Below are 25,999 nucleotides of genomic sequence, written 5' to 3'. Positions count from 1 at the left end.
TGCAACATTTTGTTGTTACCAAATTTCTCTTACACGTCTTCTCATGCTCACGGTGACTATAAATATGTACTCATGCTTGCGCTTGGATTGCGCTCGTTTCATTTTCCGACAACTGCGTTTTTGGTTATCGCAAAGCATCGTAATAATTCTGAGCGCTGTAATTGAAATTGGTTATACATCATAACAGGGTGCGGCAGCCGGCAACGTCTTCTATATACCGTGCAAGGCTTCCTGACTAAGGCCCTAAGTCCCGGAACAAGGAGGAAAAGGTTTGTGAACAAAGTGAAAGTCAAGGCCCTATATACCTATATATAGGGGGAAGGTGAAAGATAAGTAAGTTGAAGTAAGCAAGGAAGGTTTTGACAGGCGATAAGTGGCATTCGAAAGAGCATGAAATAATGAAGATAATGCTTCAGTCGTTTTTAGGTCCGGTTAATAGGTCACCGTCCAGGTCCCTGTTTTGTGGCCTGGTACTTCAGACGGCAGACATGTGCATGGATCCGAGTGATGGATCTATGATCTCAGTGGATCTCGAAGCAAAGTACAGGTTGGGATCTATGATCCCACAGGATCCGGCGTGAAAAATACTTCTTGGATCTATGATCTCATATGATCTGACAAATTAAGAACATGGATCTATGATCTGAGTGGATCCCATCAGGCACCACATTTGAAACCACGTTTTAAAGGGTTTCTATGCCAATTAGTGACACAAAAACTATGGATTATGACGTGCGATCACATAAAATCACTAAAGCAGAATGTTTGTGAGTTGTAGCAAGTGCTTTTTTGGGATATATGTGTTGACAAAAGATAAGTGAGGATCTATGATCTCACTGGATCTCAAGCAAAAAATGAGACTCGTATCTGTGATCCATACGGATCTCTCGAAAAATTACAGAGCTGGATCTTTGATCCCGTCGGATCCGAGATCAGGATCCGTGGGATCAGATCCCAGGTCCATTTTCTCGGATCAATGCACATGTCTGTCAGACGGTGCACTGATGTATTGATGCGACATTTTAGACAAATTTGGCTTGATGCTCCAGCGCTGCTGCGACCGTCTGAGTTTGTTGATGTTTCCATGGAAATCCCATACACCGCTGTGCACAGCATGCTGCTGCGCGGTACTGAGAAACAGGACCCAGAGGTTTTTAAAATTCAGATTTTGGCTGTAATGACAATTTTTGACAAACCAGTGCATAGCTTTTAAACCAATAGGGACCACGAAGGGGGATAAAGAGGGGTCATGTGTGACATTTTCTGATTCAGTGTCATGTTTTACTGTAAACTGATATTTGAGCATGTTGAGAGCGTTGTTCGTCTATAAGAGGCGCATTTCAATTTTTCCCATTGTCTTGCAACAGAGAGGTCGTAAAATTGACCTGAACTTAGATCACAGATATCAAAATTCCCTTTTCATTCTTATTACCAAATTGCATTTAAACTCTTGCCAGCCTGTATTGGTGTTTTGCCAGTTTTGCCAGGGGTGGGGGACGATTGGACCCCCGCTGTTCGGCCCCTGATTGAGCTAGAGCTTCGTGGAAAAAATGAGCATGCTGCTCGTGACCAGAGGAAGTCGATGATACCCGATATTAAGGTCTTAGGTCATTGGTTGACCTTCCAGATCAGGTCAGCGACCACGGGTGGAGAATTAGAGGTTTTGGGGGTGCTCGAGCACCCCCTGAAATTCAAAGGTCACCATATAATAGTGCTCCAGTGGTTGCTTAAATTACTTCTGAGACACAAACTGCTTTGCATAAGTCACGATAAGAGTGATGCTGTCGGGAAAGCGTACTTCTATGTGCTTTTCTACTAAAAAATTTGACGCTTCCATTCGCCAGGTGCTGAAAAGCACCTCCTGGGATTATGACAATTCTCCGCTCCTGTCAGCGACCCAAAAGTTTGGAAGGCTGGGACCTGATAGGACTTGGCAAAATGATGTTAGAGGTTATTTTTTCAGAGTGCTGATCACAAATCTCATTTTGGTTCTGATCACAGATGATGTCTTCATGCATTTAGTTTGGAAGGCCAGGTCGGATCAGGTCAGCTCAGATTAACCAGTAGGCATCCTGCCTTATTTAAAGTATTTGTCAACCAGTGCAACCACCATTACAGCTTTGTAACATATTAGGAAGGCACCAAAACTGCTTCTTAAACATTCAATTTTTTGCTAAATTCGAAATCAGCTATAAAAACTACCCTAGAAACATGTAAAACTCGAAAACGTGATCCAAGGCCATTAAAAGTCAATGACCTTGACCTGACCATCACGTGACCTTGACACCCACCATACTGCATGAAACCAACATCATTTCGCATATTTGAACGTTTAAAACCACAAAAGACTGCAGGCGCTCGGAATGTGAACCGATAACTGTCCGACATACCTACGCCGGATCGCGATTTCGGCCAAACATGGGCGGTGTTTCACGAGACGCTGCTACCACGCTGCTATCAAATTGCGCGAGCTGACGTCACACTTGTGGTAGTGTTGGAGCAATGAGCCTGTTGATGTTTCCATAGAAACCCAATTTGACACGTGTAAAAGCAGCGTGCTGCTATCACCGGTGAAACAGGGCCATGGTCTCGAGAAATAGGTCACAGGTCAAAGGTCATTTGGGTGAGGGTCATGACTCATGAACTTTTCAGGGTATTTGTAAATTTGAATAACTCGAGGGTACTGAAAGTTTGTCACGATCAGCCGCTTTTTGCGCGAGCTATTCGCGAAAAACCGAGGGGAGTCCGTTCGACCCCTCCCCATAAGTGCGAAGGTTAAATGTATCTTGTGCTTACTGTGTTATTTCGTGTTACAATTTGTGTGAAGAGGGCCGTGGGGCGTGGACCCTCCCCCTCTCCCCCACTCGAGATGCTGCAATTGGGTTACCGACACAGCCAGCGCCGAGCGAGCGGTGCGAACGAGCCTCGTGAAAACCCGTGGTTGTTTCTGTATACCCAGGTTTAAACAAGAAACACGGATTTCATCAAGGGATGTACGTATATCGTATACAAACATTTTACCTAGTCCTACCAGTCGCTAGGTCAATGTTTCCCGAAGGATTTTGCGAAGGATGGTGGGATAAAAAGGCGGCGACGATGTGCGGATTCAAAGAAATGCGGGTAGGGATATGCGCGACGGCTGATAGTGGGCGGGGTATGTTCGGCGGTAGTCCTTTCCAATCGATGGACATAGCCTGCGGCTCGTCCTGTGACGATCGGCGATGTGTGATATGTGACGGCCGGCCCAGTCTATATCGGCTGTCTGAGAGTGGAGAGCGCTGAGCCACGACCGCCGACGGTACCTGAGACCGGGACCCAAACCTTGACTCCTCATATCGGAAGGTTACGTCACAGTATTTTGGTAACCGCTGTCGAGCCTCCGATCAAGCCACGATAGTCGGCACTTCTATGTTAGCTGTATAACGGGGCTGATGAGATTGGCGTGACCGTGGTAATTGCCAATCGGCATACCTTATCCCTTTTACAGCTGGCCCACTTCTGGCAGCATGAATGCTCATGCCTGTTTAATGTTTTACTGTATGCCTGGCCTATTCAAATACATTAGCCAGAGAGGTGTGGTAATAACTGGTGTAAGCAAATTGACCACGGTCAAAAATGCATTACCAGAATGCACTTAAGCCAACATTTTTGGATGGTCTCGTTCCTAAGTCGGCTAAGAGCTTCGGTCCAGAAAATAAATTTATCGTTGGCATACAGTAAAATACATACCAAACTCGGCCGGTGATAAATTTTCAAGACCTCAGTCCTTACTGATTTTTGAACTCGGCCTTCGGCCTCGTTCAAAAATCCAGTAAGGACCTCGGTCTTGAAAATTTATTTACACCGGCCTCGTTCAGTATTATATATTACTCCTTCACTCGTTTTGTTTTTTTCGTTTTACTCGTTGTTTGTCTTTACGCGTAACCCCTCGAAAGCATTGTATCCTGCTTGTTCCAGTATTCTTGTCCTTTCAGCATCACAATGTTAGTATACTCTCAAATTTTCAGCTCCCGATTAGCATACCTGTCCCCTGTCAGATTTTTACAACATAAGAATGATGAAAATCAGCTGAAGACCGATACAACGTTGAAACTCGACGTGGATGCCAATGACTGTGATACGCCGATTAAAATGCTAGGACCTATTTAATGAAGTTTTTGTATGTGTTATATGAACTGCTGGTGCATAAAAAATAAAGTTCGCATTTTTAACGCCTTTTTATTGAGCATCGGCCTCAGATCCTCTTCGTAAGCGCATTTACTTTGTTCACGCACGTATCTGAGGTAAAAATCACAATGTCAACGCACGTATCTGAGGTAAAAATCACAATGCCATTTTGACTTTGCGCTGGTTAGTGATCGGGCAAATGGAGTTTGTTCCATTCACTATAGCCTTTTTAGGACGTGGCAGGAAGATACCACGCCCTTGGCCCCAACACGGTCTTGGATCACATATCTGTAACGATCGTCGTGTTGTGGATAGTCTGGTGTAAAAAAGATGCACAAAAACTTCCCTTGTCAGTGCTGCTAGGGAAGATACCACGCCGTTTTTTTTTTGCCTTAATGCGTCTTACTATTGGGTGTTTTTTTAAGATAATATACGTTGCCTTCCTCTGCTCTACATTAGCGATCAATCATCAGTATGATGACTGCCGGCATTTTTTTCAGGTTGTGAGGCGAAGCTCAGCTCGCCATGTCTGTCATTTGCTCGGACCGAAAATGGCAGCACCCCGACCTGGCCGTCGAGAGGGCATCTCCGGCCTTCGACATCGAGGAGATGACCAACTTTGTCGACGGAGGAAAAGATAAAACAGAAATGAAAAGAAATACATGTAAGTATTTGCTTGAACGTCTTACTCACATTCATGCGTTTCCTTATGATTGTCCTGGTGAAAGAGTTGATTTATTTGCATAGCTGCGCATCATTATTATATATTCATAATGCTATAATGCAGGATGAGACTCTTAGCTCAGTGTTTCGCCCGTCAGGGTCCAAGGTGCTGAACCATCCGGAGCTGCGTAACACAAAGGCCACAGAGTATATGAGCCACGAGGAAAAGTACCGCTACAACCTGTCGCGAGCCACCGCCATGCTGAAACTCATCGACGAGGAGGGCATGGACGTTAACGAGATCAGGTATGATGGGACTGATCTTGGCTTATAACAGGCAGTATTGCGGTTTCCAGAAGGGCTACATAATGTGTCATCATAGCATGCATGGTGCGTATGGCCTAGAGTGAGAATTGCCACGTCTGATGGTGCCCATCAGTACAGTTGTTGCAGTTGATTGCCATTTGTCGTTGTGTTTGTTTGGCCTGACCTGATGTGTGCTCCCGTCCAATAAGACGTGGGACCACCAATGTCTGGGTTGACCTGCCCTCCCCTGTCACCTTTCAATAAGCTGGGGAGCCTCACTGTTCAAGCTGCCCTGCCCTTCCCGCCCCTCTCCCACTAAGGTGGTGGGAGTCACGATGGTGGGTCACACGAGGCCTGCCTTCCCCATCCTGTTCCAGTAAGGTGATGGGTCACAGGGCATGTCGTTGTTGACATGCCCTGCCCTCCCCCGTCTCTCCCCAGTAAAGTGATGGTTCACACGGTGTCTTTATTGACCTGCCCTGCCTCCCCCGCCTCTCTCCCAGTAAGGTGATGAGTCACACGGTCTCGGGCTTCACCACGCCGGACGGAAACCCTCTGGCCGTACACCAGGTGATGTTCGTGCCCACGCTGATGAACCAGGCAGACGACGAGCAGGTGTCCCGCTGGCTCGGCGACGTCTTCAACGGCACCATCGTCGGCACGTACGCGCAGGTCAGTTGGACGCGCGGGCGGCTGGGCGGACGGACGATCGGTCTAAAGGACAGTCGATCGTTTGGAAGGCCGGTCGAAAGGACTGTGGGTCGATTGGATTGCTTGGAAGAACGTTCAGTCAGTCACGAGGACGGCGACTGGTCGGGCGGCTATGAGGGCGTAATCACTGTCAGTCAGTCATTCAGAAGGACGGTTTCTGGTCAGTCGGTTTGACGGGGGATGAACGGTCGGTCATGGGTCAGTCAGTCTCAGTCATTCAGTCAGTCAGTCAGAACTGGAAGGATGATCAGGCGTTTAGTGTGTGAGGTCGGGTTCGGCCAGCTTTAGATAACGCCCGCAAAGTGTGACATTGTCACATCGACATGAACGAGAGATTGAGTCATGTTCCGGACCGGCCGGGTATATTTGAGACCGTGTATCACTCCTTGTCAACATGCATCACTGCGTATCCCCGGTGCTCCGCGCATGAACTTGTATCACGGACAGCTGATGCCACCAGCCACTGTTTATCACAATGTATCATCTTATATCACTGCGTATCAGCATGTATCACCGCGTCCCGTGTCCCTCTCAGACGGAGCTGAGTCACGGCACGTTTGTCCGCGGCCTGCGGACCACGGCCACCTACGACCCGGCCAGCCGCACGTTCGACCTGCACACACCCGACGTCAGTGCCGCCAAATGGTGGCCCGGAGGGCTGGGCACCACGGCCAACCATGCCGTGGTGATGGCGCAGCTGTATACGGACGGCCAGCCGCGCGGTATCCACCCCTTCATGGTGGCCATACGAGATCGCGAGACGCACCGGCCGCTACCTGGTGAGTAGAGGGAGACGCAACGGCCGCTGTGAGAGGGTGTGGGAGAATGTGAGACCCCCGACCGCTGACTGGTGGATGGGTGTGAGATATTGGCGCTATGATGCTGCGGTGGTCGTCAAATCGTCTGGGGTACCGTCAGATGCAGTAACCGTTATATGTCAGACAACCGGCCATCGAACACACTGTAAGCCACGCGGCCAGGTATCAGACACAGCTACCGACCGCGGTCAGGTCATCAAGCTTCCGTGTCATCTCCGTTCAGATCAACCCCGAATGCTACCGTGAGTTTGTGGCGGACATGACGGCTCCTCAGGTTTCACTAGGGCACACCAGTCACCGGACTACACAGCAGTTGTGCGATGCGGTAGATGCGGTAGCGGTTAATCGCTGCGAGGTGACACCCTGTTAACGTCTACGGTATTTATCAGGCATCACTGTGGGCGAGATTGGACCGAAGCTGGGACAGAACACGCTCAACAACGGCTACCTCTTGTTCGACCACGTCAAGGTGCCCCGGGAGAACATGCTCATGAGGAACGCGCGAGTGAATGAGGTGAGATCGCCCGGAGTTGCTACCGCTACAATGTATACCTACCGTACCGATTCAGGGCGGACGATACAGAGGCTTATTTGGACATTGCTAGGTGATGAGCTGGACGCTTGTTACTCATCAAAACTGTTACTCAAAATCGTGAACTTCATATAATATTAGAGTTTCAGCTAGACTGCTCTAGTAGCCCGTTGCTCTATGAAGTGTACCGTTAACTGCTTGCGACACCTTTTCTGCCGACTGTCGGCTGTACCTGACGCTCTCTGCCGCTGTTGTCCTCCCACCCCAGGACGGCTCCTACACGAAGCCGTCCCACCAGAAGGCCAGCTACGGCACGATGGTGTTCACCCGGGTGGCCATCGCTCTGGACACGGTGGACGCCCTGCAGATCGCTGCCACCATCGCCGCCCGCTACAGCATCGTCCGGAGGCAGGGCGAGCCGCGAGACGAGTGAGTGGCGCCCGATACGGTGGTGGTGGGTCGCTACCTTTGGTGAGCGTTATTCGTTCGGAAACGGGTCGTGTTTTGTAAGTGTAGGCGATATGTGAGTCACTCCTAGTTCCAGACTGAGCTCCTAATTCCAGACTGAGTTATAGATTGTCATGCAGAGTGGTTTTGTAGAGAAACTATGAGTGTCTGGCGGCACGGCGGGGTATTCGGATGTATATCCTTCGGCCACCCTCTGATACTATCCGCTGTTGCCTGCGTATGAGACGGCCAGATCCAGTCAGTGGTACTGCATCTCCTCTTGATTGTTTCCCTGTACTGACTTATCCCATCGTCCGCAGCGGTCAGGAGCCGCAGATTATCGACTACCAGACGCAGCAGCTGAAGGTTCTGCCGCACATTGCCGCGTGTTACGTGCTGCGTGCGTCCACCGCCCGCCTCTGGGAGCACCACACTCACGTGACGAGCGAGGTGCGCGGTGGTGACACCGCCCTGCTGCCCGAGGTGAGAGCGAGAGACACTGGATAAGGTGAGGGAACATGGGTGGAGCTTTTCCAGGGAAGTTGTGGGGCAAAAAGTCGTTAAACCTTCAATATCCAATATTCAGTGCAACACTGAAGCAATTATATTCATTACAGAGATAATATTTTGCATTACACAGACATTTCAAAGCTCCTCAAAGCGAAGAAGATTGGTTTGCTTAGCATCAAAGTCCTACAAACCAGCTAAAGCTGGTAGAGCAAAACGCTTATTGGTGGGGCAAAATGGCAAGTTTGTTGGGCAGCCAACTGAAAAGGAAGCTCCGCCCCTGTGAGGGAATGGTAAATAATAGGTATATAAAGATTGCTGCCAGAGCCATGATAAGAAACTGACTAAAGTAAGACGCCAGTGCCGTGCCAAGGGTGATCGGACCGTCGCGTGTTTTTTTTTTGTCACCTACTGGGAATTTATATGTGTGACAACCTGTAACAGCCCTGCCTGCCCGTAACGGCTGCATGACGTGTGACACGCTGGCCTTACTCTTGGTTGTATTCTTCAGCTGTGTGCTGTGTATCTCACAGCTGGCTGACTTGTGCCTGTGGGTGGCAGCTACTTTTGTCTGCATTCGGCATCTGCCTGAATATGTCTGCGTTCTGCAGAATATGTCTGACATAGGTCCGTATTCGTCAGCTGCATGCCACGGCCTGCTGCCTGAAGGCGCTCGTCACCCAGGACTGCAGTGAGGCCATCGAGGCGCTGCGCCTCTCGTGCGGCGGACACGGCTACATGACCGCCTCTCGGCTGCCGGCGCTGTACGCCTACGCCACGGCCGGCGCCACGTACGAGGGCGAGAACACGGTGCTGCTGCTGCAGACGGCCAGGTTAGTGGCGGCGGGGCGTCGGTGACGGGCGGGTGGTGGTGGTGGTGGGGGGGGGGGGGGGGGGCGCTGCAGCAGCAGCGCGGTCCGTGCCGGACGTATAAAGGCTGGTCTAATCCTCTGGTCTAAAAATGATCTAAAACTCGAGACGTTCCAACCAGTCTAAACACCGGTCTTAACATCTGGTCCGGTCTAAACACCGGAGACTGACCTAAGCTGAGTGCTGCAGGTCGCGTCCGGGCTGACTATGAAGTGTGTAATTCTGTCCTATATGATGTTACTGCATAAACGCTATAGATCGATTGTTCCAAGGCCCAAACACGTATTAAAAATGGTATTTGTTGTTATGCTAATTAGTGAGTTCTCTAGAACCTGTGGTGTCCCACGTTCTTCATCTCACACTGTCCCCACACGTTAACGCCGACTTACCTCGCTACTCCTCAGGTACCTGGTGAAACAGGCGGGAGGCAGCCACGCGCCACCAGCCGCCGGCAGCGCCGTCACCTACCTCTCGCGACCGGCCGACGACACGCCGTTCGCGGTCGGCTCGCCGGCGGCGTACGTGGCGGCGGTGGGACGCGTGGCGCGCGGACGTGTCACTGAGGTGGCCGCCGCCCTGCAGGCTGACCGGCAGACGATGCCCGAGCCGGACGCCTGGAACCAGTCGCTCGTACAGCTGGTGGCCGCGGCCCTGGTGAGATGGGTGGGATTTTGGTGGGGAATTTAAGGGGGAGATGTTTAATTGGATCAGTTCGGCACGTGCGCTGACCGATCAGATGTCACGATCGACTGTCTCAACTCTGTTAACGATCTACCGATTGTTTACGTGTCTGCATACATAGTTATGTTGAATATCTCTGCCGTCGGGAGGAAAAAAGCCGTAAGTCGCATTTTTATCGATTTTTCGTTTTTGATATCGTTGGAAAGCTCTTTTCATGATGCGTTTAATGGTACTGCTCAAACGTGTGTACACTCAAAAATGAAAATATTGTATATAATATAAAAATTCAAAAACGGATTTGTTACATCAGGGATAGCAAAACACGCAGGAAGAAAGCCGTATCCTTAAATTTGGCAGATACGGCATTTATACAAAATTTCAAACAAAGAATGTGGAACTGATAAGTCAGGAAGAAAGCCGTATCTTGTAGATACGGCTTTTATTTGATGGTGGCCTGTGAAATATGAGCCGAATCGTTGGCCCAGGCAGTTTGGAAGAAAGCCGTATCTACTCATTTAGCATGGCTTCGGCATATCCTGGACGGAACAGTTGAACATTTACACAAACATGCTACGTGATCGTAGCAATATGTGACCATTCATAGGGGAATTTTAATTGAAATAAAATAGGGAGTGAACTTGAGAAGTTTGAAGCCAACATAACTTTGCCAGCTCGGTGGTGTCAGCAGGGTGCCGGGCATTCAGTATTTTGATGTGCTTACCAGCCGGGATCGCCAGTATAATCCGACCGTTCTTTTCCCCAGCTTCGTTTAAAATTCCAATAAAAAATACCCGACTTAGCCTCCCCCATGATTAATTTGGCCTCCCTGTCCCCACCCCACCCCACAACCAAAATAGCATCATGTTAAGTTCGACCCGGTAATCATCATAGACATGCAGCTCGTAGCCGGCACGCTTAGTACGACGACCTGCAATCTTTGTCGTAAAATCGTTAAAGATATAGTTGAATACCGTGAAAGGTCGGACGATTGCTATTGCCAACCTCGTCACATTCATTGTGATAATTGTGACTACGCCCATGTATCTTTGGGACGTCATCCCCTGTCACTTCCATTCCTGGTCAATGACTTTACCGTCTTCTTTCCGGCTCCCTCATACCATGATGCTCAATCATATTGGAAATTTAGGCTACCTTGTAGCACCCAAACAAGCCCAACATTGTCATATTCTACGGGCAGCAGTGTCCAGAGCCTACCAGCACAGAGCTGTGGCCGGTGGAGGATGCAGCAAGGCGTACTTAATAGCCCTCTGCTCTGTTGCAGTAGGCGCTATAATCAGAGCCCTGTGAATACGAGTGCACATTGGGGGGCCTTTTGAGGGTGCGCCCTCTAAAGGGCGTTCCCGCAGACGTGTGGAGCTCTCAGCAGTCTAGCGATCTCCGACAATGAGGCGGCATTTGCTTACACCCTCAGCCGCGGCACAGTGCTGTCGCCCTAGATGTTTCGCACAGGCTTTGTAGATGCAGTTTCTTTAGGGAAATTCCTGAAGTTCTTACACCATCCTCTATTTTGGTTCAGGAGCCGGGCGGTTCCGTGCTTGCAGCTGCACACCACGTGACTTAACAGCGTCCCTTTTCCGGGAACCTTGTGTCCAGCTAATAAGCAACATTCCCACTCATCGTCTCTTGCCCCCTTGAAGTGCTTTGAGGTCTGCAGATCGACGATGGGAAACTACACTATCTCGGTTCTCTCGACATTGTCGCCGTGGCTCCGGCGCAGCGGCAGACCGGCACACTCATCTCTCCGAATATATCGGTGGCTCAGAATAACTCTGGAGTCCGGTGTAATAGAAAATTGAAGCACCGTACAAAGACAGCATTCGTGATTCCCCTTGTCGGTTGCAGGCACGTAGCCAGGATTTTGCTCAGGGAGGGGCCACAGGTCGCGGCCTAGTGTCGTGCCCCTCCAGAAAAGGAAAACTCCTCGGATTTGGCCCACTATCTCTTGGGGTGTGGTGCAGCTGTGGTTATTTTTTTCTTAAGTTTTATTTAGTTTTCGCCTTTAGAGGGGGGCATGGCCCCTGTGCCCCCCCCCCCTTGGCTACGTCTCTGGTCGGTTGGTCAAGCTGTCTTTTGATGGCACCCTGCGCAATCAGAATCCAAGAGCCTAAAGTTACGACAATAATGCGATTATGCATGGATGATGTAGTTTAAAATGGGTATCATGTTTGTTTTTGTATCGAACGTTCAATTAAATACGTATCCATACTTAAGAGCTGAAGCAGTGGAACGGAACCAGTAGCGGAACTGATTTAGTACTTTTATGAACCAATACGCTGTCAATACAAATGCACCGATGATGCTGCTTTTTGACGACAATATGATTAAACAAAAGTGGCGATACGGCTTTATTCCCGATCGGTTAACCAATGTATCAGACATACGGCTTTTTGCATGACAGTATTGCTCAGGTGTCGCGTACGATGCGGCTTTCTTCCACGATACGGCTTTTTTCGTGAAAGAATATATATTACTGACCGGGCCGACGAAATTATTTGGAAACGAGGTTTGCAAAATTGACGTAGGCCCGAGTGCGAAGCACGAGGGCCGGAGTCAAATTTTGCAAGCCGAGTTTCCAAATAATTTCGTACGGCTGAGGTCAGTAAGATTTTTCCTACATGTCGCATACATGCTAAGTAGTTTCGACAGGTTTTGTTGACACTTTTATACAATTGTTTTGTCCATAATTTCCGAACAGTGATTGCGCTACTGCTGTGGATAAAGCTTTAAAGGAAATTTATAGAAGAAAATGCATCAAAATACCTCACTTCAAAAAGAATCGCGTCTGAAAATATCAACTCAGAATGGCACAACAATTGGATATCCAAGGAACATGATGCATGAATAATTTGCCACGACATAAGAACAAGATGAAGGTAGAAGGTATAATATTCCTAGTGATTAAACGTGAATTTTCCGGTGCTCTTGCAAGAATCTTTTCTTTATTTATGTAATCGTACTTTGTTGATGACCTATGGCTAAACTTTCGTGAAATACATTATATTTTCCATATTTTACATGTTTGTTTCGAGGAAAGGACTACAACTGTCAAATAATAACGCAATAACTTAGGCCCAAGGTATCAGTGGACATATCAAACGAAGATAAGAAACAAGCGATAACGGATTTCGATTAATAGGAGCATATCTTGTAACCAATACTAAGTATTTCAAAACCCTTGATAAACAGAGCAGATATTTTTTTTTTTACCAAAAAAATGTTAGTTTTCTAATTTTACGCGGCAAATATCATGCAAAAATGATGTCAATTATACATTCCCTATCAATTATACCTCTGGGCTAATGCGATAAACTGTAGTTTAGAGGTCATTGCCCTGGGCAGTAAACTCGGGCAGTAAACTTTTGTTTCCTGCCCGGCCTATCAAATAACATGGCATTTTGACACCGACAGTTTCTTGGTCATAGTTTTACTGCCCGGCTCGTGCTGTGCTTAAGACATGCCCCGGCATGTAGGAAAGATTCCGCAAACTCGGGGTTGAATTGGAAGCAAAAAAGTTTTTCGCCTTTTGTTTTTAGGTTAAAATAATTTCCCTTTTATAACCACTTTCATTGGATGTAAAATTTCTTTCCGATCACTGCAGTATGTTTTGTTTCGTTATTGAGCAAAGTTAACGAATTTTATAACAAAAAACGCGTTTTTGCCTCTCCTGAACAATTTTCAATTCGAAAAAGTGCCCCAGATACGGCTTTTTTCCTCCCGACGGCAGATCTGCTCTGTCTTAATTTTACTGTGTGTCAAGAGCCTATTGTCTAAGGTAATTCCCATCAATACTGTTCCAATAACACATTCCTCGTCTGACGCCTGGTTCACTCTTTCTGTGTTTCGCAGGCGCACGGCCGCTATTTCGTGGTGCGCGAGTTTGCCGAGGTGGTGAGCCAGCAGAGCAGCAGCCGGGCCATTCAGCAGATGCTGGAGCTGCTGTTCAGTGTGTACCTGGCGCACGCCGTCAGCCGAGCAGAGGGAGACTTCATCACGGTTAGTGGGGATTGAGAGGCGCACGCCGTCAGCCGGGCAGAGGGAGACTTTATCACGGTTAGTGGGGACTGAGAGGCGTCATCACGGACAGGATGTATGTACGGGGGCTTTGCGATCCGTTGACCACTGACACATTTTTGGTCATTGGGCTGAAAGAGACATTGGTCATTGGTGAAGAGAATCAATGTCTCAATATCTCAGGATATCGCAATCAGAGAAAAGGGGTACGATATAATCACCGGACTTTGTTTATCACACTCTATCGGTCTCACTATGTTGCTGCCAAAGATTTTCTGGCTGAACGTGTCCACTGTCCGTCTGCCCGCAGTAACGGCGGTAGATATCCGTAAATCCCTGTCCCATCTGACCGGTCTTTACTGTCCACCTACCCATGTCCTTCCGTACACATTACGGCGGCGTCACGCCGTCTGATATCCTTCTGATCGTGTCTGTCCAACCGTCTATCCTTCTAACCGTCTCCATTGGTCCGCGGTACGACGGTCTGACGCCGTCCGATATTTGTCTATCTTGCTGTCTAACCGTGTCCGTCTGTGTCTATCTGGCCGTCTGTCCCAGTATCTAACCATGTCTATCCTCCGCAGTACGGCGGTCTGACGCCGTCCGACATCCGCCTGAACCGCCGCCACCTGCTGCGACTGCTGGCCGAGCTGCGGCCCCACATGATACCTCTGACGGACGCGTTCGACCTGCCCGACCGGCTCATCAACTCCACACTGGGAGCGTGGGACGGCGACGTCTACCGCAGGTTAGTGACTGTGGTACAGGACAGCTGTTGTATTGTGTGGTAAAGGAAAGCGTCATGTACCGCAGTCGCGGGACAGCTGATATATGGTGTACGGCTGGTCAAAATATGTGTCGTTTACCGCAGTAGTTCATCAGATATATTATGGTTCATATGACAGGTATAACTCTACGGTGAATTGGGACGTGCGCCGCAGCCCAACAGCTCACGGTGTACGTAGGTATGTGTTTGACTGAAGTCACCTTTTTGGTCGGGGTCTAATCACGTTGACTGACTGTTGGCGTCTGTGCCCGGCAGGATGTTCGAGCAGGCGAGTCACAGTCCCCTGAACACAGACGAGGTGCCCGCCTCTTTCCACCAGGCCATGCGGTCCAAGCTGTAGTAGCCGCCTCTGGCGGCCAAGGTGTAGCCACTGCTGGTTGCCAACAACCTTATGTCTTCTGAGACGGCTGCTCAGGCAGTGCCACAAGTAGCGTGCGGGCGTGGGAGCAGTACCCAGGTGCGTTTTTTACCGAGCTCTGGGGAGAAAGTCTATCTTCTAGGATAAAAGGATGAGATACAGCCTTGGAGGTATAATGGTTATTTATGCGGTAGAATAGCGCAGAGATGTTATTTGTTCTGTGTGCGCATATTGGTGCTGGCGGGGATCAAGGCAAGACGCCTGGAAATGATAGCATCGTGGTGTGCAATATGTGATAGCCGCAGCCTTTGATACAAAGCTGTTTGATGAATTACTGAGGCACTATGTGCGAGGGGTGGCACGCATTTATACGGGGAGGTTGGACCACGGGCTCATTTACCAAGTTTGCGTGGATAATTGTAATGCATCACACGTGAAATCAAATACGCTGGATGCCTGTGACTGAGGGCTGAAATAGTGCTAATTTTGGGATGAACTGTGGTCATTCCCCAGCTTTCTCTCGGCCGCGGAATGTCATACCCTATATAGAAGTGAGGCCAAGATGATGGCTTTAAATATTGGCTGGGTGGTTGATCATATTGGAATAAAAGATCCCGCAATGTTGATCACCACGTAAGATTAATGCGTGATTAGTAAATTATGTTGTTAGATCCTATCTTGTACCAACTTTGATGGACTTCCGTGATTGCTGAGCGAGCTTTGTCCAAGCACATCCATGACGATGTACCGAGGCGAGTGCGTAATTGTCAAGGCAGACGATAATAATAGCTGCCTGCACAGTGTACACTACTGTCTGTAGGCATCTTAGTAATAATACTGCACCGGCCGCCCCACGTCCATGCCGTGAACCGTGAACTGTCGTTGTCTGGGCGAGCTGGTCCGTGAATCGTGATGCATGTTCTATGCAGATAAAAGTGGTTAATTCGTGCAGTCATAACGTGATTGGACAGATGCCTACAAGCTGGATGCTTTGAATACATTACACATGTGAATATAATAAAAACATTTTGTAGTGCATGTGGCGGAGGGGTGATGGGAAAGCTGCTGCAGATAATGGACACATTCCTTCACTTTCATCATTTCATGCTTCGGGTAATCGCAAAAAAAAAATGATACAGCGACACTACTCATTTTGTAATACCTATATCGTCACGTGTATTATTCAAAACGCACCAGCGTTTGCAAACACATACAGTGAACATAACTGCACAGTGCACATATCTTAGCAAACTAGTAATCCATTGAAGAAGCGCAAAACGTCACAAACTTTTACTGTATCGTATTCGACTGATTGGTGCACGCAACATATCCCCCACAGGCAGATGATAATGCTACGGTCACAAGAACGCCATCCAAAAACGCTCTTTTATCGATTCTTTGTCGAAGTCTTCTTTGACGATGCGGAGCAATAATAGATAAGAGCCTTTCTGTAGAGGACATTCATCTCAACCATTCATAAGTTAACACATCACATCCCTAGAAGAAGCAGGCACGCATTTGATGCGGGCCCATCGACAAGCAGTTGACGAATCGCGAAACACAACCGAGGTCCTACCATAACCGCGTGGAAGCAGTCAGGCCACATGGGCAGTGTCTCAGGCTGACTTGCGTGGCATACATGGTGCCGGTGCGCGGTCACGTGGAAACATTTTTGGTAGTATCACTCACCCATAGTTCACGAAGCAGTGCACTGGTTTGCAATAGATACCGAACTACGGAAAGATAAAATCCCAGGAAATCGTAATTCCTCGTCCTGGATCACATCTTCACGTTGCAATGGAAGCGTTTGGAAGGGGTGCAACGCCTAAATAAAAATAAATCCAGTCTTCGCCATGCCATTAGCCGATAAATATCAGTCGCAGATAGTTCCCTGCTCCCTATTCTCTGCCCGTCCAGGAGGCAGGCAGAGCGCGAGCCACCTACCGCCTCACTCCCACTACTTGTTGCTCGTGACGGCCAGGTAGTGGTAGTTGGGCAGCACCTTCTTGAGAAAGTCGAGCTGCAGCGCCTGGGGCGCGGGTCGCTCGGCCTGCACGCGGCGTCTGTTATCCTGACCAAACACTACCGTGTTCTCCGGCAGCGTCTCTTGGTTGGAGAGCCGGCACATGGCGCCCACCACGCAGCCATTACTGATGGCCGTCTCGGTACCCACCTGGCTCTTACACTCCAGCACGTTGTTATCACCGACCGAGAGCGCCTCGCAGCGGCAGTCCACCTCGAACACGTTGTTACTGCCAATGCGCATCACTCGCTCGGCCGAGTAGGTCTCGCCGGGAGGCAGTCGGTTGATGATCTGCGCCTGCTCCTCCACAAGGTTGGCGGAGCCGAGCACTATCGGGCCGCCCTCGGCCACGATGCGTGCCCGAGTGTGGACCACTGAGCGAGGCCCGATGGTGACGTCGCCGACCAGCTCACACTCAGAGCAGACCACCGCGTCCGGCGCGATCCGCAACTGAGGGTTGTTCTCCACCAGGCGGGCCATAGCTCTGGGAACAGCCGAGACGGGGCACGTTAGGAGCGCTCAACAACTGGGCTCATAAATAGGAATGAAAGTCATGGGGTTGACATGCAGCGTCACACTGAAAATAATGTGCATTGGATAAACAAGAGTGCTGGGACAACTCGCAAAATCAACCAAAAATAAAAATGTCTGCTTAGATGCAGAAATTCTGGGAGGGCAGGTATGTACTGGGTGCCTTTTGTATTTCAAACCCATCATTTCGAGAAAAATATGCCTATATTTGTTGTTCATATGACGCTGATGTGCCATTCGACATAGCATACCATGACAACGTAACATATACGACTCAGCAGCGACGAGTAAAATCGTCCAGCACACAGTTAAAACGTAACAGACAGGGTCACAGACACAGGTCATACACGCAGTATACACGCATGTCGAGTCATCACATCGAGGCATGCCGAGCCGAGTCATCCGTCCTTCGAGCACGATCACGCTTCCATCTCGGAGGCCGCCCTCTTCCTGGCCTGTTCCGCTCCACGTCGGCAGTTGGCAGTCGCACCGCAGGGCCGGCCGTCCGACCTACACGCGCCCCGCTCTGCGCGCTCTGCGTTTGGGCCGCGCCTGCCTCGCAGCTCTCTGAGCAGGAGCGGCGGCACACCACCCAGCTCCAGGTGCCGCAGTGCTGTGTTGTGCACGTGGCAGGCACGGTAGGTCACCGAGAGGCCGGCCAGCCGGGAGAGCTGCGGCATCATCCTGCCGAGGCGGGTCAGTCCCAGCGGGAACATGTCGTACCAGACCCCCGGCTCGGACGGCCGGTACGCCTCTCGCGGCCGCTGCCAGATGCGCAGCAACGCCGGGTGAATATGCCGCATGTACTTCAGGAGGCTGGCCACGGGGCAGCGCGGGCTGCCCTTCATCTCATACATACGCAGCTGCATCCTGCTGCCGTCCGTCATGTCCGCCAGGCTGTTGAACATCTGCTGATTCTTCAAAGCAATATAGCGGCGTTGATTCTCGTCCACACACATAATAAAGCTATCACGTCGCATTTCAAGCATGCTTGGAATATCTGATTCTGTCAGCATGAAGTAGTAGGTTACGTCAAACCACACCTTGTAGATGAGACTGATCGGAGTCACCGTTTCAAACCACCGGTACATACGATCAATGTCTTCACTGGGGATCAGGGCACCGGGGTTCGCTCTTGGATGTCTCGAGAAGTAAGCGGGATGCGAGAGCGAGAGACTGGCCATTTCAGTGCAATAAAAAGCGCCTCATTCTAAAGCAATCGTTGGTGTCGTAATATGAAGTCCCTAATGAACATCACGAAACAATTGTATGAAAACAAATACAATTGTTGATAAACGCACGTGCAAAAAGTTTCCAAATCAAAATAAAACACCACGTGCACGAGCAAATATCTTAAAATAAACCACCAATACGAGGACTATGAAAAAGTTTTGAATTCAGTCCCCTCCTATCGGAGTTGCTCATTCGTACCTATTGTTTGCTAATGTTCGCTTTTATCTATTTTTTTTTATCCTTAGTTTCTATCCAAAGCAGTTCTTATGATGGCGGATGGTGCCATGTTCAAAAATAATCGCTCGGGACCGTCAAAACGCGTAGGCATGGGGCGGCCAAAGTGACCCGGGCGGCCAAATGACCCCGTTCTCCCCTACATAATATATTTATGATGCAAGCATGTACTATCCAGACCACAGGGTACCCATAAAAATACTAAAATATCATGCATACCTACTTTTTGAATACTATATAAAAAAAAACTATGCATATAATATCACTGGAGAATTCAGAAATGTGACTGGATGTTGCGGGAAGGGGGCACTCCACTCTTGGGAAAAAATTAAAGGCAAACTCGGATTTCACTTATTTATATGCATAATGTTGTGCAATATGAACTTTTTACAACTTAATTTGATAGTTTCCTTTCAACACATTTCAGCAATTTCGGAGTTCGGACGCTACGGGGAGGGCAAATCTCCCAATAACCCTCCCTCTGTATCCGCTAGCGTACATTACATGCATAGAAATGACGTTCGTCTTCCATAGATTGCCTCATAGCATTGGATCAAAACGTAGTTTTTATCAGTCACAACTCACAAATCACAACCACAGCCATTCAGTGACAATGGTCGTAACTCGTAGCACGTAAGCGCTGCGGCACAGCCTAACGACAGGCGTTCGTCACTAGCGCCATCTAGGGACGAAGTTTCGTATCAACGAAGCGCTGCGGCACAGTCTAACGACAGGCGTGCGTCACTGGTGCCATCTAGCGACGCAGTTTCGTATCAATTAAGTGCTGCGGCACAGCCTAAGCGACAGGCGTTTGTCACTAGTGCCGTCTAGGGACACAGTTTCGTATCAATGAAGCGCTGCGGCACAGCCCAACGACAGGCGCTCGTCACTGGTGCCATCTAGCGACGCAGTTTCGTATCAATTAAGCGCTGCGGCACAGCCTAAGTGACAGGCGTTCGTCACTAGTGCTGGACGCAGTTTCGTATCAATGAAGCGCTGCGGCATAGCCAAGCAACAGGCGTCAGTCACCAGTGCCATCTAGGGACGTAATTTCATATCAATGAAGCGCTGCGGCACAGCATGGCTACACTATGCGTTTTCTGCGTGCGTTTTTTGCGAGTTTGCGTGTTTTGCGTAATATCGTTCTAGTGAAAAAGTGTTAATTAATATAACTCCTTATATTTATTATATAAAAGTTATTAAAACGTTTATATTAATTAAACGTTTATATATAAAAACCATATAACAAAAACGTATTGTCGTTCCTTTCTAGAACGATATTCCGCAAATCACGCAAACTCGCAAAAAACGCACGAAGAAAACGCATAGTGTAGCCAGGCCTTAATAAGGCGTTCGCCACTAACGTTATTTATGGACTGGATTCGATATCGAGGCTTTGTGGTACAAAAGCAAAATTTTGCAGTACCTAACTAGAGCATGGCTAGATGCATCATGCAGGCGTTCATCGAAGGTTCACGGCCTCCGTCCGAAGCAGCTACTCTATCGGTTACCGTTTCGTAACCAATGACCTTGTAGTACCGTAAAGTGGGGCTATTTGAGACAGTGGGGCTATTTGAGACAGTATTTAAAATCGCTATAAAATGAAGATCGTTTGATTTTTTTGTGATATTTTTGCTTAGGGAGGTGTGGAATCGAGCAGTAAATCGCCTGAGCAAAAAATCAAGCATACATTTTAAGTGGTTTTTATTTTATAGCAATTTTAAATACTGTCTCAAATAGCCCCACTGTCTCAAATAGCCCCACCTTACGGTATCAAATACAAAACTAGCATGCTCCCATTGAAATTTGAAACAGGCTTCCCGAAGCCAATGGATCACTGGCACAAACTCTTGATATCCTCTGTCGGAGTTTCGATGATGATTTGATGACACATCTAAGAAAATCCAAAAGGTCGATCGGAGAGGACTGGAATAAGTTAGCAAATGGATGCTTGCCCGGAGAGAAAGGATATAACAAGTTATGAAAAGGTGTGTGTTTTATGGTCAGCTATTAAATATTTTCCTTACTTTTACAGTGCAATCACGGCAAATTGTGTTCCGGTCAATAGGCTGGAAGTGGTACTGTGACCTCTTAAACAATGTAAAAAAAGAAGTGCACTCTCTGAGCTCAGCATTCGAAGCCTTGCGAGTGACCTATTTGATCTGTAAATAAGCTACATCGAACTTCATTCAGAACGAAATTAAAGACAGGAAAAAATTGTCCTGGCTACAGCTTTGCTCGATAGTCGATACAATGCGTGTTTTTAGCAGAGTATATAATGCATGGAATAATCAATAAAACCAAAAGAAGCCGCACCTGTCATCAATAGATATATTCAAAACTGTATGTCCCAAACATATAACAAATCGGATCAAAATCCCTGGCAGCTCACAAACACTGCCCTGAGAGCCATCAAATCCCAGAGCACCCGAAACTTGGCAGCACCAAATCCAGCCCGCAGCGCGGCATCAGCCCCGCGCGGCGCGCACTGCCGCCCGCCGGCCGGCCGCCGTTCATCCGTTGGCTGCGTCCATCTCCACGTCCTCCTCATCATCGGTCCACTCGTCCTCCCCGCCCTCATCCTCGTCCTCCTGCTCGCCCTCCGGCGCCGGACCGAGCTCCTCCAGCATCTGGCGCACGTGCTCCGTCATCTCGGGGTCCTGCTGCTCCGGCTGCTGCTCGGCCGCCTGCCGCGCGCGCTCCAGGTACGGCCGAGCGCCGGCGCGTGCCTCGCCGCCCTGCTCGAACGCGGCCAGCGCCAGCAGGTACCACGTGTCCACCACCTGATCGTCCTCCTCCGCCAGTCCGTCGAGCACCTGCTCGGCCGTCTCCCAGTCCTTGACCTCGATCAGAGAGCGCGCCGCCGCCAGCCGCAGGTCGTAGCTGAGCGGGCACACCTCCAGTGGATCACCGGCCGCGGCTCCGGCGCGCGCCGCCTGGAACGCCGGCAGCCACAGGTCGGTAGAGCGCCGGAGAGCGGCACGCGCGCCGTCCGTGTCGCCCGTGACCAGCAGCAGGCCCGCCTCAGTCTGGTGCGCCTCTGGGTTGGACGGGTCGGCAGACACGGCGCGAGACACGTAGTTGCGACAGCGCGTCTCTGCATCAGGCTCGTCGCACAAGTCGGTCATGTGGAGTTCGGCTAGCGCGCAGAACGCGCACGATAGCCTCCGCGCCGGGGACGGACCGTCACCGGAGGCCGCCGCTGCCGCCGGAGCGGCCTCCGCCTCCGCAGTCAGCAGCTGGACGGCCTTCTCGTAGCAGTCGGCGGCCTCCCTGCCCTGCAGCAGCTGCGCCAGGCTGAGAAACTTGGTCGGTCCCGTGAGCGGTTCCAGCTGCACGGCGCGCTGCAGTAGGGTGCGCGCAGACTCCATCTCGTCGAGGTCCAGCAGCAGGCCGGCAGACATCTCCAGCGCGCGCACACAGTCCGGGTCCATGTCCAGCGCGCGACTGAGCAGCTGACGCGCCTCCTCCAGGTGGAACTGCTCCAGCTCCGACTGTGCCGCTTCCAGCGTCTGCTCAAGCGTCATGCGCACCGGCGCCGCCACGCCCGGCCGCCGCCGGCCGCGGTGCTGTGTCTTGGCCTTGGTCTTGCCCATGGCGCGTGCTGCCGCCGCCGCCCGGCCAGTCGTAAGTCGTCTGAAAGGCGCGAAAGTCTTGCGTCACCGGGCGGCGGAAAACGTCACATGCCGAGACGTCGGTAACATCAGTTGTAACGTGACGCCACGTCACAAAGCCAGTTGGCCGTTACTGCTGCCAATCGCAGTTGTTGCAGAGGATCCTGCTCAAAGGAGCACCCAGCACAGTTGCTCTGGCAATGAGGTGTCATCCTTTCTGAATGTAATTGCTGCAGAAGTGCTTCTTGGTTCAGGAAAGGCATGTAGCAACACACCATAATAATCTCTTCCAGTTCCAGCCTCCAGGTGCTAGTTGAGTAGCTAAACCTACTGTACCTTTGCTGCTTTGACCAGTGACTCGGGTTCTTTACCATACAGACCCAGAATGTTGCAATCACAGCACATAAATATTAATCATGTGAGGCACTAACTTGGAAAACAGTCAATAGGTATATAATGCAAATGGGTTTTGACCATCATCTATCAGAAACTTTACCAGAAACTTATGTTACTGGTTTCTGTTAAAACTCAGAAAATTAACCAATTGCAGCTCTGATGGTGCAGTTGGTTAAAGTCTCGACTAGCAATGCGAGTAGCGAGTGGTTCTGGCCTCTGGGTTCATCCCCAGCTGTGTCACTAGGTGTCAGTGTGGGGTGGAAGCTCCCGCATTAGTCGTAGCCCAGGCGGAGGGGTATGGAGGAGGAGCAGGAGCCTTACTGTTACCTAGTGGGCACATTAGCCTGTTGAAGGGATGACGAAAAAAACGCCCTTGCCTTGGTTCTCTGGCTTGGACAAAACTTGGACAAAACTCACCTGAAGGCTGAAAGAAAGACCGACGGTATAATTTGCAGCGACTTCTTTCTGTGGTGTCAATTTGGTGACAATTTTTACAATTGGTTGGGCAAAGCTATAAATAATAATAGATTTAACTGGACCTAGGAACGCGTCTCAACTCTCTTTTTGTATTTCAATTTTCACGCGTGGGATCCAATCAGCGTTACCGCTGGCGTCTCGCTGGTTTCCCCAGATTCTCACGAAAATTTCCCTTTTTTAAAAATCATTTCCCTAGATGCGGTTATTTTCATGGAATTTGATGTACTTTCCTCATTTTAACCATTCGTGTTATAGTCAGTAGCGGCGGAACACCTTCAATTAAGGGGGGGGGGCACTGACGACTTTTGGTCCCATCTTTCCATGCAACACCCATAGGGCTAATGTTAAAATGCCAAAATCAAAGGGGGCACGGTGCTCCGGTGCCTTCCCCGTTCCGCCGCTTATGGTTATAGTCGGCGTCCTAAAACAGCGATTAACTACAATCTGTTACGTTAACGTAAGAGATTCTGATGAAATTGCTGGCATATAACAAATTACTGTATGTGGTATAATATAATTGCGTGATATATCGCAAATTGTGGTGTGTTGCAGGACGCGGGAAACTGCCGTATGGGTAGCGGTAGTGCTGGCGTAAGAGACGAGTCGATGCATTATTTTGCACCGTCAGTTTGACCGAATGGGAGTGATATGCGCTAGACATTGTATAAATTGCGCCAAAACAAAAACTTCGATGTAAAAAATTAGCCGCACCCGAAATGGAACAACGCAGAACTGCAGGCAAAAACAACAATTTTTCGGGCTGGTGGCATTTCCCTAGATTTCGTGTGAAATCCATATATCCCTAGATCTTCGCTGATTTCCATAGAAAAGGGAAATTTCCCTAGCAGCGGTAACCCTGGATCCAATCAAGATCCAATGGATCCCCAATGACACCCTAACCCTGTTTACATAGCATTTAGATATTTCCCTAGCTGGCTTAGAGATATCACAAAACTGGCCAGTGACCTTTTGCAACTACACAAGTGACTGTATTCAATGCTACGAAGAGCACTTTCTCGGAATTCAGGCATAATACATCAATAAGTTGCAATAAATAGGTTATTTTCGGCTCGAAAAAAGGGTACTATTTCATGCGTACAAAGACTATTTGCAAGCACCATATCTGCTGCCATATCTCCCTGCACCCCTTCGTAAACACTTTGCCATATTAGCTAAATCAAGCTAAATAAATCACAATATATGCAGATATTCTTTACAAAAACAAAATATAAAGCGATATATAATATAAACAAAAGTAAGATATAAAAGGCTCTAAAGAAAAACATCTTAGAAAACAAGTATTTGGCCCACCACTAATATCGAGTACTGCTGTCTCTCGGCAGACAGCTCTGCACTCTGATTGGCGGAAATCAAGGCTAACTAGTGCTGGGCAACGAAGTTATGACCAAGTACAGCATGCTTATGAACGATGATGACGTAGTTGGGGGTGGTAGATTTAGCGTGAAGACCCACCAACAGATGATTTCCTGTCTTATTACTTTTAGCAAAAATAGCGAAGTTGGGTTTATCAACAACAATATTAAGGGTTCTTTTCTGAAAATATAAAAGCATTCATCAGACTTTTCTAAAAACATCAAAATTAAGTGGATCACCTGAGCCGCCACAAAATAGCTTGAACGCCGTGACTCCCTAATGACGTCATTTTCTGATTAGCAAATCAGCGCCGAGCAAGGCTTTCTCTGATTGGTCAGATTGTTTGTTTTTTGTTTTGTTGGGTTAGGCCCTTTCGGTCGACAAGACCATTGCAGAGCCGGAAGGATGATAGGAATTAGGGGGAGACATTGGTCTGGGCAGGCACCCTAGTGAGTCGCCGGGGCTGAGCCCGTCCAGAGGACAGGCCACCCAGCCCCAAGGCACTCACTGCACCCGGCTACGGGGTGCGCTCCCTCAGGAGCAGCGGTGCCGCTCCAAGGGAGCAGCCCGCATGAGATAAAGTTGCCTGTCCAGCCCGGAGGGGGTTGCGGCGTGGAGGAGAAGGATTTCAGTATCCTGAGGATAGAAGCACGGAAAGGTGATTGGTCAGAGAAATATCGAGAGTTTTATGTTGAGGGGACCGGAGTGCGCCTTTGGTTAGGAATTTTTCACGGCGGTGGTAAAAATCCTCTGGCTTATGCTCTGGCTTGTCTAGCAGTGCCATCTATAATAGAAGTCTTCAACTAGCAGTTTGGTACTTATGATCGCCTAGATGACGCTACCAATCGGTTTAGGTATTTGTTTGACATGATGAATGAGCGCAACGTGATTAAATAGGTAATTACTGACTCTCGAATCTGCTAAGAAAGTCATTTAGAGCGTATGTGATACTTGCTACCAAATATCTTACGCACTCAGTTTCTGCTTGGTGTTTCCATGCCTTTTGAATCGATCAAGAAAATGTCACTGCTCAGAGGTTGAAGGTAAGCGGGAAAAGGGGTGTTACATATTTGATCTTTCTATAAATGAATGTAGAATAAGAATAAATGCAATCCGCTAAATATAAGCTGCAAGGAGTGCATCGAACTCAACAATCAGCTTTATTTTCATCGCTTTCATGGAAACAACTTAGTCTTATGCTTAAATGTTCGGTAAAAACTTGGCAATATTCCACTCAT

At 49.1% G+C, this 25,999-nt stretch overlaps 3 protein-coding genes across 5 annotated transcripts; 1 reads left to right on the top strand and 2 right to left on the bottom strand.

Annotated features, from left to right (window-relative positions):
* The first annotated feature begins 73 nt into the window (after positions 1-73).
* Positions 74-15,908, top strand: LOC122365905 (probable peroxisomal acyl-coenzyme A oxidase 1). Its single transcript, XM_043337521.1, has 13 exons — positions 74-269; positions 4,668-4,831; positions 4,989-5,136; positions 5,640-5,808; positions 6,383-6,626; positions 7,055-7,179; positions 7,466-7,626; positions 7,965-8,127; positions 8,794-8,984; positions 9,426-9,675; positions 13,570-13,716; positions 14,319-14,482; positions 14,777-15,908. Exons 2-13 carry the CDS (start codon positions 4,693-4,695, stop codon positions 14,859-14,861), a joined length of 1,986 nt encoding a protein of 661 aa, XP_043193456.1. The 5' UTR covers positions 74-269; positions 4,668-4,692; the 3' UTR covers positions 14,862-15,908.
* Positions 15,909-16,038: 130 nt separating this feature from the next.
* Positions 16,039-23,457, bottom strand: LOC122365907 (dynactin subunit 6-like). Of its 2 annotated transcripts, none has more exons than XM_043337524.1 (2): positions 23,338-23,457; positions 16,039-17,389 (listed from the first exon to the last, which is right to left on the bottom strand). In XM_043337524.1, the coding sequence occupies exon 2, from the start codon at positions 17,380-17,382 to the stop codon at positions 16,837-16,839; it is 546 nt and encodes a 181-aa protein (XP_043193459.1). In that variant the 5' UTR covers positions 17,383-17,389; positions 23,338-23,457; the 3' UTR covers positions 16,039-16,836. The 2 variants fall into 2 exon arrangements, with proteins under 2 accessions (XP_043193459.1, XP_043193460.1); XM_043337525.1 differs by lacking the exon at positions 23,338-23,457 and adding an exon at positions 18,477-18,567 and having other exon boundaries at positions 16,039-17,386.
* On the bottom strand, positions 21,215-23,510 carry LOC122365906 (probable assembly chaperone of rpl4). Of its 2 annotated transcripts, none has more exons than XM_043337522.1 (2): positions 23,328-23,510; positions 21,215-22,536 (listed from the first exon to the last, which is right to left on the bottom strand). In XM_043337522.1, the coding sequence occupies exon 2, from the start codon at positions 22,494-22,496 to the stop codon at positions 21,414-21,416; it is 1,083 nt and encodes a 360-aa protein (XP_043193457.1). In that variant the 5' UTR covers positions 22,497-22,536; positions 23,328-23,510; the 3' UTR covers positions 21,215-21,413. The 2 variants fall into 2 exon arrangements, with proteins under 2 accessions (XP_043193457.1, XP_043193458.1); XM_043337523.1 differs by having other exon boundaries at positions 21,215-22,543; positions 23,342-23,420.
* Positions 23,511-25,999: the final 2,489 nt, after the last annotated feature.

Source organism: Amphibalanus amphitrite, unplaced genomic scaffold (genome assembly GCF_019059575.1).
Source record: "Amphibalanus amphitrite isolate SeventyFive unplaced genomic scaffold, NRLGWU_Aamphi_draft 000772F_arrow, whole genome shotgun sequence".
Taxonomy (NCBI): Eukaryota; Metazoa; Arthropoda; class Thecostraca; order Balanomorpha; family Balanidae; genus Amphibalanus; species Amphibalanus amphitrite.
Note: the sequence above shows the minus strand (reverse complement) of the source record. Positions and strands in the feature narration are given on the sequence as shown.

Coding starts and splice junctions, on each gene's coding strand:
- LOC122365907 (XM_043337524.1), bottom strand. CDS start 17,382: ATGGCCCGCCTGGTGGAGAACAACCCTCAGTTGCGGATCGCGCCGGAC.
- LOC122365906 (XM_043337522.1), bottom strand. CDS start 22,496: ATGGGCAAGACCAAGGCCAAGACACAGCACCGCGGCCGGCGGCGGCCG.
- LOC122365905 (XM_043337521.1), top strand. CDS start 4,693: ATGTCTGTCATTTGCTCGGACCGAAAATGGCAGCACCCCGACCTGGCC. Junction 6,627..7,054: donor GACGCACCGGCCGCTACCTG/GTGAGTAGAGGG, acceptor GGTATTTATCAG/GCATCACTGTGGGCGAGATT. Junction 8,128..8,793: donor ACACCGCCCTGCTGCCCGAG/GTGAGAGCGAGA, acceptor CGTATTCGTCAG/CTGCATGCCACGGCCTGCTG.